This window comes from Festucalex cinctus, chromosome 1 (genome assembly GCF_051991245.1).
Source record: "Festucalex cinctus isolate MCC-2025b chromosome 1, RoL_Fcin_1.0, whole genome shotgun sequence".
Taxonomy (NCBI): Eukaryota; Metazoa; Chordata; class Actinopteri; order Syngnathiformes; family Syngnathidae; genus Festucalex; species Festucalex cinctus.
The window spans coordinates 10,795,147-10,807,852 of record NC_135411.1 but is presented as its reverse complement, the minus strand read 5'-3'; the positions used below and the strand labels follow the sequence as shown (position 1 = coordinate 10,807,852).

General features: G+C 39.8%; 2 protein-coding genes across 2 annotated transcripts; one reads left to right on the top strand and one right to left on the bottom strand.

The window, feature by feature from the left end:
• The first annotated feature begins 96 nt into the window (after nt 1-96).
• On the top strand, nt 97-2,791 carry LOC144015532 (uncharacterized). Its single transcript, XM_077515603.1, has 4 exons — nt 97-420; nt 784-899; nt 1,003-1,206; nt 2,130-2,791. The coding sequence occupies exons 1-4, from the start codon at nt 297-299 to the stop codon at nt 2,436-2,438; spliced, it is 753 nt and encodes a 250-aa protein (XP_077371729.1). The 5' UTR covers nt 97-296; the 3' UTR covers nt 2,439-2,791.
• Nucleotides 2,442-10,890, bottom strand: alg3 (ALG3 alpha-1,3- mannosyltransferase). Its single transcript, XM_077515591.1, has 9 exons — nt 10,681-10,890; nt 9,519-9,618; nt 9,296-9,443; nt 7,265-7,425; nt 7,044-7,164; nt 6,771-6,976; nt 6,012-6,087; nt 4,776-4,921; nt 2,442-4,702 (listed from the first exon to the last, which is right to left on the bottom strand). The coding sequence occupies exons 1-9, from the start codon at nt 10,862-10,864 to the stop codon at nt 4,528-4,530; spliced, it is 1,317 nt and encodes a 438-aa protein (XP_077371717.1). The 5' UTR covers nt 10,865-10,890; the 3' UTR covers nt 2,442-4,527.
• Between the last annotated feature and the right edge of the window lie 1,816 nt (nt 10,891-12,706).

The following is a 12,706-nucleotide window of genomic DNA, read 5'->3' as shown; positions in this document are numbered from 1 at the left end:
CCTCTTTTTTTATTTTTTTATTTTTATTTTTTATGATCGTTTGTTTTGTTTTCATACCCGGAAGGTTTTAAGTGGCGCACAGTGTATTGTATGCGCCGGCCTTGTTGGGGCAGCGTTAATAATGCTAATTAAAAAACGAACTTTATAAAGTCAACTTTTAGTGAGACACACACACACCACCACCATCCCCAAACCACCAGGGGGCCCCACCCCCTGTTTGCGGACTGCTTCATAAACATTCACCTCTCTGAACGTGTGAGATATCGGCTCAGCTCACATTCTTCACATTGATCATCATGCTAGGCAAGAGGAAACCACGCACAAAGACGAAGGCAATTGCGAAGGTCTTGGACGTTCATGCCGAGGAAGAACTCACCACAAATTCCGAAGATGACTCCTCTTCCGAAATTTCTGATGAAGGTGAGAAAAAGAAGTGGTCAAACTATGCTTGGACATCGGCCGACAACACGTTGGCTGTTGCTTCTTTTAGGTGCTTTGCTTTACAGCGCATGTAGATTAGTTTCTTATAGTAAAAGAGAGGTGCTAAAGCAATTCGTGAAAAAGAAATCTGAAGACTGCACCATAAATACTCTAAAAGATTTTCTGTTATATTTTACGAGTTGCACGTGTAAAAAACTGCAGGAATTTTTTATTCCTATTTTTTCCATGTATGTATGAAGGCAACATTTCTTTTTTTTATTCTAAATGAAACGAAGTTTAATTTACAAAGTAATTAAACCAAATGTGTTATTGTGACTATAATGCATATATGTGGCAATATAGATAAGCACAGGTTCCAGAAAAATTACAAGACCACGTTCGTCAAGCGAAAAAGCAAAAAGTCTGGACAGGCAGATGTCAGCCCACAAATCAAGAGACGCGGCAGAGTAACACACAAGGTAGGAGTCGTAAAAACATGAATTGAATATTTACTTCTTTTTTTTTTTCCAAAAACATTTTTTCTTGTACTATGTGCATACATTCATATTTTTTGTGTTGCAGTTCCCTTCTTCCAAGGCGCTCCCTGCAGCACAATCACATCAGCAGCCATCGTCAACTGCCTCTGAAAGTAAGTTGGATGATTCCATCCCATCCACCAGCGCTGTTCCTGGGCACAAGAGAGCGGACGAGGGCAGCAGGCAGTGTAGCCAGGCCAGCTGGGATGCCACGACCATCCATGGAGATGCTGATGAGATGCTTTTAAAGGTGACACACTTGTACCTTTTCTTTCTTTTTTCAGTATCTACAAACCTGCATTTGTCTGTGAATTAATCCACCGTTGGAATGTGGTATCGTTTTGGGATGCAAACTACCGTCGTTAGGGTAACTAAAAACAAATTATAAAATAAAAAAAAGTGCGGAAAATCCCTCATTAATATTCCATTCAGTTGTAAAAAAGGTAGTAGAGCTAGGAGAGCTGTTTTTGTTTATTGGGAGAAAAATCAATGAGTTTCTTGGGAATGTCTGAAAGGACAGTATTGTATTGGTGGTGTCATAAGCCCCCTTCTCTGTTTCAAATATGTACGAGTGATTTTTCCATACAAGTACTTGTTCACCAGCCTCTCGTCTGCAACCCAAAAGAATGATACCACATTTTGGTGGTGGGCAAATCGGCTACTTATCGGAAAAGTAAACATTAAACATTTCTTGACAATAATATGTTATATGTGACCTCACTAGTCTAAACATGACATTCTGAATAAAATTACATTTGTAGAATCCGAGTTATGAAGCAAAATCCAGCCGTTTTTATGGATCTCAGGGGGCGGCCACTTTTCAACTTGCTGTCGACTGAAGATGACATCACAGTTGTACAGGTCTCAGGCAACGACCAATCACAGCTCACCTGTTTTCTGAAGCTGAGCTGTGATTGGTTGTAACTTATTACCCGAAATCTGAGCAACTGTGACGTTATCTTCAGTGGCGAAATGGCCGCCTTCTGATATTGATTAAAAACTGCTGGATTTTGTTGCTTAACTCATTCCACGAACGCAACATTAACCAAAATACTGTCATTGGAAGGTTTGGGCTGCATAGAACATATTAAGATTTTTTTGGGGGGTGGAGGGTTGACTTCCCCTTTAATTGAGAACAACCACCGATGCAAACTGTTATTTTCCGTGTTGTAGATTTTGGCCAGAGGTAATCAAGCTATTGAGCGGATCCCGGGACAAAACGCGAGCCACGAGGAAGAAGTTAAGAGCTTCGCCCAGTATCTGGCAACTCTCATGATGAAGATTCCACAAGGCCAAGCTTGGAAATCCTACAGCAAGCAGCTTCTGGCCCTTACTATGGACTTTGGTAGTAGGCATGGCCTTGAGCAGCAGAAACCCAGCCAGCAGCTCAACTGCTCAGGAAGTGAATCCCTGCCGAGCCTGGCCACGGGCCTGACCAATATGCCAAATTCACAAACCACCAACACCACTCACAGAGACTGAATAGTTTGTGCCCATTTTTTTTTCAACTTTATTCATTGTCTATAAAATATCCATCTGATATCATCTGCGTTGTCAACAATGCATGTAAATTGCAAGTGAACGTTTTCAAACTTTTTTTTTTTGGGAGGGGGGGCGAGAAACTTGATGCTACGTTGAATGTATCATTCATCAGCTAACTATTTACATTTATTTCATTCTGTGGCCAATCCGCACGAGCGACAACCAAGCTTGAGCGCCATCTAGTGGACCACAACGGTATAGTGGCGATTGCGTTTTAAAAGCGCATTCCTTTTATTAGCCTGCAAATCGCGCAAAATAATGTATGCTAATGTGAATTAAAAACCTCTACTGCTCTTTTTTTTTTTTTTTTTTTTTTTAAACACCAGTTTCTTGGGGGCAAAAGACCCTACATTCACCTCTGCCTACACAGCTGACATGATGGTGCGAAGACCAATAATGACACAGAAAAAAAAATGTCACGTCAGCAGCAAATGGAAAATCTGCGGGAACAATCCTATTGGTGTAAATTTTCAGCTACATCAAAATTTGGGAGAAATATTATTCAAATATAACATCCGGAAAATAGATTAAGGCAATGAAGAGAAATTAAGTTTTTTGCTTGTTTTGTGCCACGACGAAAGTCCTAATTGTGGATTGTTGAAGGTTTCAAGATGCTCAAAAAAACATTTTTTTCATGTGCGGGAGGTTTCCCATTAGTCCAAGTTAAAAATTCTCTAGATGCTCAAAATCATTTTTTGGTGAGGGGCACCGGGAAACCTTCCACCACACACACGCAGATGCAGGACAGACTGCATGAATAATCTTGGGACTTGGATGTGCAAACTTAAGCTTATCTCTGATCTTATCTGTGGAAACTGAGCCTGGGTCCGGAAAATTAATTCCAATATTTGATCTTGTCAAAATGTCACGTCAAGACAAAAAGAGAAGAAATGTACCACGTCTGGTCAAGTATTAACATTTATATTATGCCAGTATTTGTTGCTCATAACGATATCTTGTTGCTGTTTATAACCATGTTATTTGCACAATGACAAATTAATAAATACTGAATATATCATAAAATGTCACCTTTTCAGTAGTGTTGTTCCGATACCGTTTTTTGGCCCCCGATTCCGATACCCAGCTTTGCAGCATCGGCCGATACCTTTTTTTTTTTTTTTTTTTTCCCCTCAACATGAAAAAGCTGTCCTGCCATTGGTTCAGAGCATTCAAGGGCCATTAGGACATCTTAGGTCGGCATGCAGTGAGCATGTCACATACCAGTGACTGTCGTGCACGAGCAAGACACAAGATGCTGCATCCAAAATCCTATATTAGCGTTGGAATTAATGGTATCGGCATGTTACTTGTGAGTAGTCACCGATACCACTGCTTTAATGCAGTATCGGCGCCTCTGCCGATACCAGTATCGGTATCGGAACAACACTACTTTTCAGTGACAGCTCCTTGTGTCCAGACGAGTGTTGTGGCACATTACATCGCCAGATCACGATTGTCTCCCAGCAACTGTCACATTTTGTGTACAGAAAACACAAAAGAACACATTTACATATTAGATTAAAAAGCATGCTGCAATTTTACCAAATGAGAGCGAAACTGAATCTGACACATTTGTGTATTTTAGGTGCATATTTTTGCTATATTTGCTGAATCAGGTCACCACAATAGATTCTATGATGTATTTCCCCGTGCTTTTGTGTCATACTGCAGAGTTCTTCCACTGACCATTCACTTTTGATCATATTAATGACTAATAAGGTCACGTGGTATAGTAATGGCACTAAAAGTTTGTGAAAGATGTTTCAAAACAACCCCTTTTGATGGTAAGCTGAAAATTGAAACCTGAGAATCCATCTTTTCCTCTCTTCAAACCTGCAAACATCTATGTGTGTCCCAAAATACAACCACACATTAGTCTTTGTCACTTTTAGCATAAGCAAAGAGGTAAACATGGCTCCTTCAAAAAAAAAAAAAAAAAACAAGTCGACCCCAGCGCCATTCTCTCTGCGCGGGAGTCACGAGGCTCAAGAGAGAGGACGCAATGACACACCTCCACTTGTACTGTGCCTCATTTGCATTTGTCCTTGATGGGTGCTTTTGCCTGCGCTCCAGTTGGAGCTGAGGGAAGGCCCAGCCACAGACAGAGGAGAATGATGAGGTGACACACGTGAAGGGCTATGGAGCTGCTGCAAGTCGAGGGGTAGGTGTTCCACGAAAGCTCAACGAGACCCAGGATGAGGACCCTAAAAGTCGAGCAGAACTGTGTGACATCATATCATTTCTCTGTCGTGTTGAATTACTTGTATTGTGCCTTACCTGAGCAGATGAGCCATCTTTTTAACTCCCCCACTCCACAACAGGTAGGGCAGCGTGTGGAAGTACCACACGTAGAACTGGTAATGCAATGAGCGACTGAAGCACATGCCGATGAAGTTGGAGGTAAACAGGATGAGCACGATTTGTGATTGGTTGTTAAGGTATGACCAAACTTCTTCAACTGAGGAAAATGTGATGAAAAAAAACCCCAATGTAATAGCAGGGCCACTTTACATGATGTTTAGGAAACGGCAGTTGGGTATATTTAAAAAACGAAAATCTAAATATCAGCTAGGTATTATACAATATTCAGAAAATCTTCATGGATAGACAAGGACTGAAAAAGAGTCAAAATATTAAGGACTTTAAGTATAGATACAAATGGTCATTTATGGTCATGTATGTGGCTCTGGAAAGCCGATTTATTTATTCTGAAATATTATTACTATTTGTGTATGCACAGTCTGTATATGTATGCAATTGTTGTTGTTTTTTTTTTATTTAAGTTTCTGAGTGAAACAAGTTGTTAGCGGTAATTGTAAGGAGGGGGTAGGACAAGATAAGCTTTGGCTTCCTTCTGCCCCTTCTCGAACCCAACACTTTGTATGAGCTTTTTTTTATTTTTATTTTCATCTTACTGAGGGGTGCGCAACATAAAATCATTGCAAAAATACTGACCTAGAGATGTTTCAATTCTAAAAATACTCAGTAAATGTACCTTAATGCAACGTTTAACGCACTTGAGCATAAGTTAATCCTGACCAACTTTTATGAAAGAAAATAAAATATTTGTACAAAATATCAAGTACTATATAATAGCAGTAACATTTAAAGCAAGAGGCTATCGACAAAGTTGACCGACTTTACATGAAGACGCTCAAGAGTATGTGGGCAGAAGAAAATAAAACACTAGCTTATGTCATTCTTGCTGTTGGCTGACTGAAAAAATAGGGCAAGAATACACTGATCGAAATGATTCTTTTGTTGTAGTCCGTTTTAGTTCAAGTCCAGAGAGTTACATCACCAAAACAGCATGATGATGTCAGTTCAGTTGAGAAAAACAGACTTGAATTTTAAATAGTTCTGTCTTTTCCTGTGTTTCATTTTGTCCTGACCCGATGACGTTCCCCTCCACAGAGGTTTAGGAACGGTATTGGAGATATGACTTTTCGTGTGGAGTAAAGCTGACTAGTTGCACACTGTTCAAACTCCCTACACAGATACATGAAGGATATGGTTGACGGTGTTCTTCTGAGCTGGGACTTTCCTCTTGCTAGGCTCCCTCAAGAGTTCCAATGGGCTTTCTCCAGATCTTAGAAGAAAGACAGCCCAACTATTATACAGTGGTACTTGAACACAATTCAAAATGCACCGTTGTCCAGCACTAAACCTATACTACCGAAGTAGTAGTTCTATTTCGTTTCAAGTTATATATTGTCATAATTCTAGTCAAATTTATGAAAAACGCTTAAAACAATCGCATGAACCAAAGTACTAGTACATTTATACTTTGCACTATTTTATCCATCCATTTTCTTAACCGCTTGCTCCTCACAAGGGTCGCGGGGGTGCTGGAGCCTATCTCAGCTGGCTTCGGGTAGTAGGCGGGGTACAACCTGAACTGATTGCCAGCCAATTGCAGGGCACACAGAGACGAACATCCACCCACACGCACAAGCACACCTAGGGACAATTCGGAGTGCCCAATTAACCTGTCGCTTTGCACTATTTTATAAAATATTATTTATAAAATGAAGTGACTTAATTTTCCCTAATTTTCAGTCAAGGAAATTCAGAGCATGTTTGCATGTGAAACAACAAGATTAAATCAGATAACAGTTATTAAGCTGTCTACAGTTAAAAAAAAAAAGAAAAGAAAAAAAGATGGATGTCCTCTGTTTACTTTGCCACTTGCTTGTTCCAATAACTGTGCTTGTGTTATGCTCCCCTCGCCGCATTAATTTGAACAATACGCTTGGCCTGAGTTTGTCTCACCTCTTCCAGCGGCGGAGGGCAAAGAGCAGCAGGCTCAGCAGGTGAGCCGCCAGCAGGAGGAAGTGGAAGTAGCGGTTCAAAAAGAGCCACTCGGGCAGGAAGCGCCAGTTGACGGTCCACTTGAACATAAACTGACGCCCCAGGTCGAAAGCCCGACTCATGTAGCCGACGGGATTCTCCAGCAGGAAAGGCAGACCCAGCATGAGCTGTAATCGACACTGGTCAGAAATGAGACTTGGCAATAGTAAATGTAAGGCGGTGCACATTATTTACCTGTATGCCAGCACATAGACCAAGTTTTGGGATTGTCCTGATTAAACCAAACTCAGACAGCAGGAGGAAAAGTAGTCCCGGAGCAAAAAGGAGCACGTTCATTTTCACAGACACTGCTAAACTGTCAGAAAGAGAGGAAGACTGGACTGTAAATTGAAAATACCCCTAACGTCACAGGTAGGCAATACAGAAGGAAATGCATTTAAAGAGCCCACACTTGCCTGTAAACGGCACAGCCCAGAGACCAGTGTCCATCCATGAAAAGGTTCACAGCTGCAAACAGCAGCATCATGGCCACCGGATCGTTGAACAAACGTAAAACGAAGATGGAGTGGATCCGATAGGAGGCGCAGCACATGAAGAAGAACACATATGGAGGAACCTGGGAAACCGACAGGAACTTAATAAAGAAACATTTTCAATGATACAGTGGCTCTAAATGGAAAATGTATCTGTATTGACAAGTCTCTCCAGAAAGTCTCTGCAGCAGGTGCAAAATGCTGCTGCTTGAGTGGATGACAGACTGGACAAGCTTATCAGGCGGGCCGGCTCTGTGGTCGGCATGAAGCTAGACTCTCTGGTGACAGTGGCAGAGAAGAGGACTCTGGAAAAACTGCTGGATATTATGGACAATACCAGCCACCCTCTGCACACTGTCATCAGCAGTCAGAGGAGCCTGTTCAGTGGAAGGCTGATGCTCCCCAAGTGCCGGACCAAGAGACTAAAGAACTCCTTTGTCCACCGTGCCATTGTACTCTACAACTCCTCACTCCTTATTGATTGATCGAATTTTTATTTTATTATCATTATTATTAATAATAATAATAATAATAATAATAATAATAATAATAATAATAATAATTCGATATCTGATATAATAACCTTATTTATTGATTGATTGAATTCTTATTTTTCATTTTATTATTATTATTATTATTATTTCAATCTCTGGTGTAATAACCTTATTTATTGATCGGTTGAATTATTTTTTATTTTATTATCTGTTCTCATTGCTGCTGGACATGTACATTTCCCAGAGGGAGCCATCCCAAAGGGATCAATAAAGTCAAGTCTAAGTCTAAGTCTAAGTCTCAGAACATGATATGATTAGATTATTCTAACTAATTTAAAAAAGGCTTCTCCAACAAGTATCAGAAGATCCTCCATCTGAGTCGTAATTATGATGTTCTGATGAGAACTAGGAAAAGGCATATGAAGGAGTCCATGCTTTTGAGAGATGACTGGATTACTCTGTAACTCTATAAAAGGCTGCTTCAAGTCTCTCAAGACTCTCCAGTTGCTGATGCTCGAGAGCAGACAAGAATTTGGAGAAGAGAACATTTGAACATTTGATGCTACGCTGGATTATTCCACCGGCTTTATGAAGAACAAGTATCCAGCAAAGCCAAAATGCTGCTGCTCGAGTGCCGACAAGAACTTGGGAGATGAGAACACTTGATGCTTTTGTGATCTCTATGCTGGATTATCCCAACACTTTATTGAGTGACTGCTCCAACAAATGTTCAGCTAGGTCAAATTGCTGATACTCCAGGGCTGACCAAAACTTGGAGAGAACATTTCAAGCTTTTGTGACCTCTATGCTGGATGATGCCAACACTTCATGAAGAGACTGTTCCAAAGTATCCAGCTATGCCAAAATACTGCTACTGGAGTGCCGACAACAATGTAGAGAAGACAACATCTGATGCTTTTTGTGACCTCTATGCTGGATTATTCCACCCGTTTTAGAAAGAAACTATTCCAACAAGTGTCCAGCAAAGCCAAAATGCTGCTGCTTGAGTGCCGACAAGAACTTGGGAGATGAGAACACTTTATGCTTTTGTGAGCTCTATGATGGATTATTCCAACTGTTTATGAAGAGACTGCTAGGCCAAAATGCTGCTGCTCGAGTGCCAACAAGAACTTGGAGAAGAGAACATTTGATGTTGAACTAGTTCCATTCTCTTGTGTCCATTAGGCTGCATTAACGTTTGACAGACTGATCCACAAAATCTCTCAAGAACCCAGTGCCAGTCCGAAATTATGCTGCTCAAGTGCAAATGAGAACTTGTAGAAAGAACACTTGATACCAAAAAAAGTATTCCAGGTCTAAGACAAATAATTCTAATTCTACATTAAAACAATGTTACAACAAGTCTTGGTCTAAAATGTTGCTGCCCGAGGTCTGACGAGAACAAGAAGAGATCATATGAATCTGTGTACATAATAAAGAGCCTTTCACTCAAACTTACCTTCTTGGTACGGCAGTATATTCTGAAGACCAGAAGCAGCGTGATGAGGTAGAACACAGCAAAAAGATATTGGCCCAGGCGGATGTTTGTCCCAGAGCTGGTGATGTAGTAAAGGGCTGTGAAGATGTATACAAAACCGGCCGGGTACCTGCAAAAACAAGGAAGTACTTTCTCGATTCTGCATTGTTGAATACATAAATCACAACAGCAAAGTAGGACTTACACCAAGGGGCCAGTGTCTCCTTTGAGCTGGGTGTAGTCATAGGTGCCATTGATGACTCCCTCCACTTCGTCCATGTAAGCCTTCCAGTCGATTTCAGTGTCTGTGGGATAACGGGTTCATTATTTTTAGAAAAAAAAACTGCACCAGTGTCCTGTGTTTTTCCCAAAATAGAGATTTTTCACATGTAAAATATGTGTCAGGGCCGAAGAAAGCTTGGAAAACTGTAACGTTTATGAACACCAATGACATGGAATATTGTTTACTCATAAACAAACTACTACTGTAGAGATTTGTCAACCTTGGAACCCCAACATTATAATACAGCAGTGATTCTCAAGTGTAGAACCCACAGTGCTACATTAGCTCCCTCTAGTATTACGAAAATAATCACTGAAATAAATGTTCAAACTGCGCAGAACTTTTCAGTGGCTTAAACTTTTTTTTTTAAACCAGTGCAGAACAATTGTCAGGTACAGTTCAGTTGTATTTAATAAATTGGCATTTAATCTTTAGGAACTGCTTATTTAGATACACATTTCATTTAACTTTTGTGTGCAATACATTTTAATAATGATCATTCAAGTGGAGTTATTTTTAAGAGTAGTGTTAATGTTGATTGTAATCAGTCATTGACAATTAAATGTGTCCGAAAATGTTTTGGCGTTTAGTTGCCTACTTTGTTCCTAATTAGCCCGTATCCACTTGTTCTCACTCATAAAATAAAACAATTTATTAGTGTTCAACTACAGGTACATATTTCACATTAAGCAAATTTGTGAATAAATTAAGTTACTATCATTATTATCATCATCATCATCATCATCATTATCATCATCATCATCATTTTTTTCAGTTGGTATATATATATATATATATATATGTATATATATATATATGTATATATATATATATATATATACACATACACACACACTACTGGAATGTAAATAAACATGACGCTTTTGAAACATTCTAGACAGTTTAAAAAAAATCGATAAGTCCACATTTTAACTCTGCACGTTAGTGAGCCATGCGTCGGCTGTAAATTCCAGTTGACAGGTGGTTGCCTCCGTGCTCGTGCTAGGCTAACCTTGTAGCATTCAGATACGTCCGTTAAGAGGGCACTGTGCCATAACATGCTAACTAGCACCGAGCTACTTACATGCCACTTTCTGAATGACCCACACATTGATCCCGATTTCTAAGAGCCACAAGACCGACACCACAAAGAAGGTGTATTCGGTCTTGAAGAGGACTAAATGTTTTTCCTGCCAAAATGTTTGAAGCGTCGCCCACAGAGGAGACGCGGAGCCGGGAGGCTTTTTCCTCGCTACTCCGCCAGCCATTGCTAAGCTAGCTGCGGAGTTGACGCGAAACGTTCATGCGCATGTGCAGTCGGTCTTTATCCGTGACGTCACGGCTCGACCTGTGTCACGTGACGCTGAGTACATGACCACGAGGTGTTTTCATTTCAGATATCGGTGATACTTGGGAGTTTATTTTGCAAGTGATTGTAATAAATTTTAACACTTTGGGTATTATTCATTTTTAGAGAGAGAGTATGAGAGAGAGAGAGAGAGAGAGAGAGAGAGAGAGAGAGAGAGAGAGAGAGAGAGAGAGAGAGAGAGAGAGTTGTACTTACATATACAGGGAAGCATGACGTTAATATGCGTATAAATGTGACAGTACAGTAGCTCTAAATGTACTGTAATGAAATAATTATACTATCTACTAGTAAGGTATCAATGTTACAGTATTGTATTCAAAGTTCAAACCCCGTAGTGCAACTGAGTGAAATAATAACATCTAATGTGATAAAATTGACGGCAACAATGTTAGAATGACAGTAAGAATATGAAAGAGTGCAAATGATGGGAAAATGTAAAGATAATCAAATAATATGAATATGACCATAAGTAAAATGTCTCAGATGTATTTTCAAAACAAACTTTTTTTTTGTGTGAGGAAGTCCAAGAAATGTGACTCCAGTACAAGCAACCATTGTTTCTTGGGCACGCATTTTAGCCACCAACGCTCTTTCCTCGCTTCAAACAAATGATTTCGATCATGGGTGGATGGATGGATGGATGGATGGATGGATGGATGGATGGATGGATGGATGGATGGATGGATGGATGGATGAATGGATGGATGCATGGATGGATGGATGGATGGATGGATGCATAGATGGATGGATGGATGGATGGAAGATTTAAAAGTGCTTTAGTTGCCTCAGGTGTGCAGCTAGTGCAACAACTGAACAGCAGAGGGACACAGTCTTCTGTCACATACTGCAAATGGAAACTGCTTAATGCATTTAAAGAGCCCTCAGGGTCTAGGCAGCTTCTCTTAGTCATCTAAATAAATAACGAAGTTCCGTCCTCACTTGTAAATGGAAATCAGATTAACTGACTAGAATACAAGAATTTTTTATTCGTGCCACAAAGGAATTTTGAAATTTCATATCAGCAAAGTAAACAACTGTAGCAGCACAAAGAACACTAATTACAACATAGTGTAGTGATTCAACCACCTTGCCCTTGTGGGGGCATTCAGCAATGTACGAATATCTATATAAGCAGTTGTGATATAAAAACAGCATAAGTCGTATCTTTTCTGAAACGAGAATTTGATAAATCTCCCATTTTTTTTAATATGTATTTTTGTGTTTTCAAAAGCAACTGAGTTAGATTTGAAGGCCTCAACATATTTTCAGTATTATTTGCCTGCTTATTCAATCGCCACAGTAATTTTCCATTGTTTTTATAAACAGTTCTTGACAGTTGTGGTTTTGAAAATTATGTTAAGTGGGGGACCTAAAAACATGATCGAGGACTAATTCGGGGAACTCAGAGAGGAACTCTCAGAAATATGTTGCAACGAGCCAAGGAAGTTATGACGTCTTTTATTTTTGCCAGGCTGCGCTCCTCCTACTCACCCTTACCTGAAAAGGGGACAAGTATTATTTTATTTTTTTTCAATGAGTTCCCAGTACTTTCAGGCCACTTAAAACGCATTTCACGTTTTTTTGTTTGTTTGTTTTTAGACAGGATTCGACTCCAATAACGACTAAGTAACTACAAAATGTTTTAAAAATAAAAATCAAAATACAAAATGTGTTTTTAAAATATCAGATTTCGACTGTGTTAGCTCACGCAAAGTTTTGTAACACGCTCATCCATACCGTG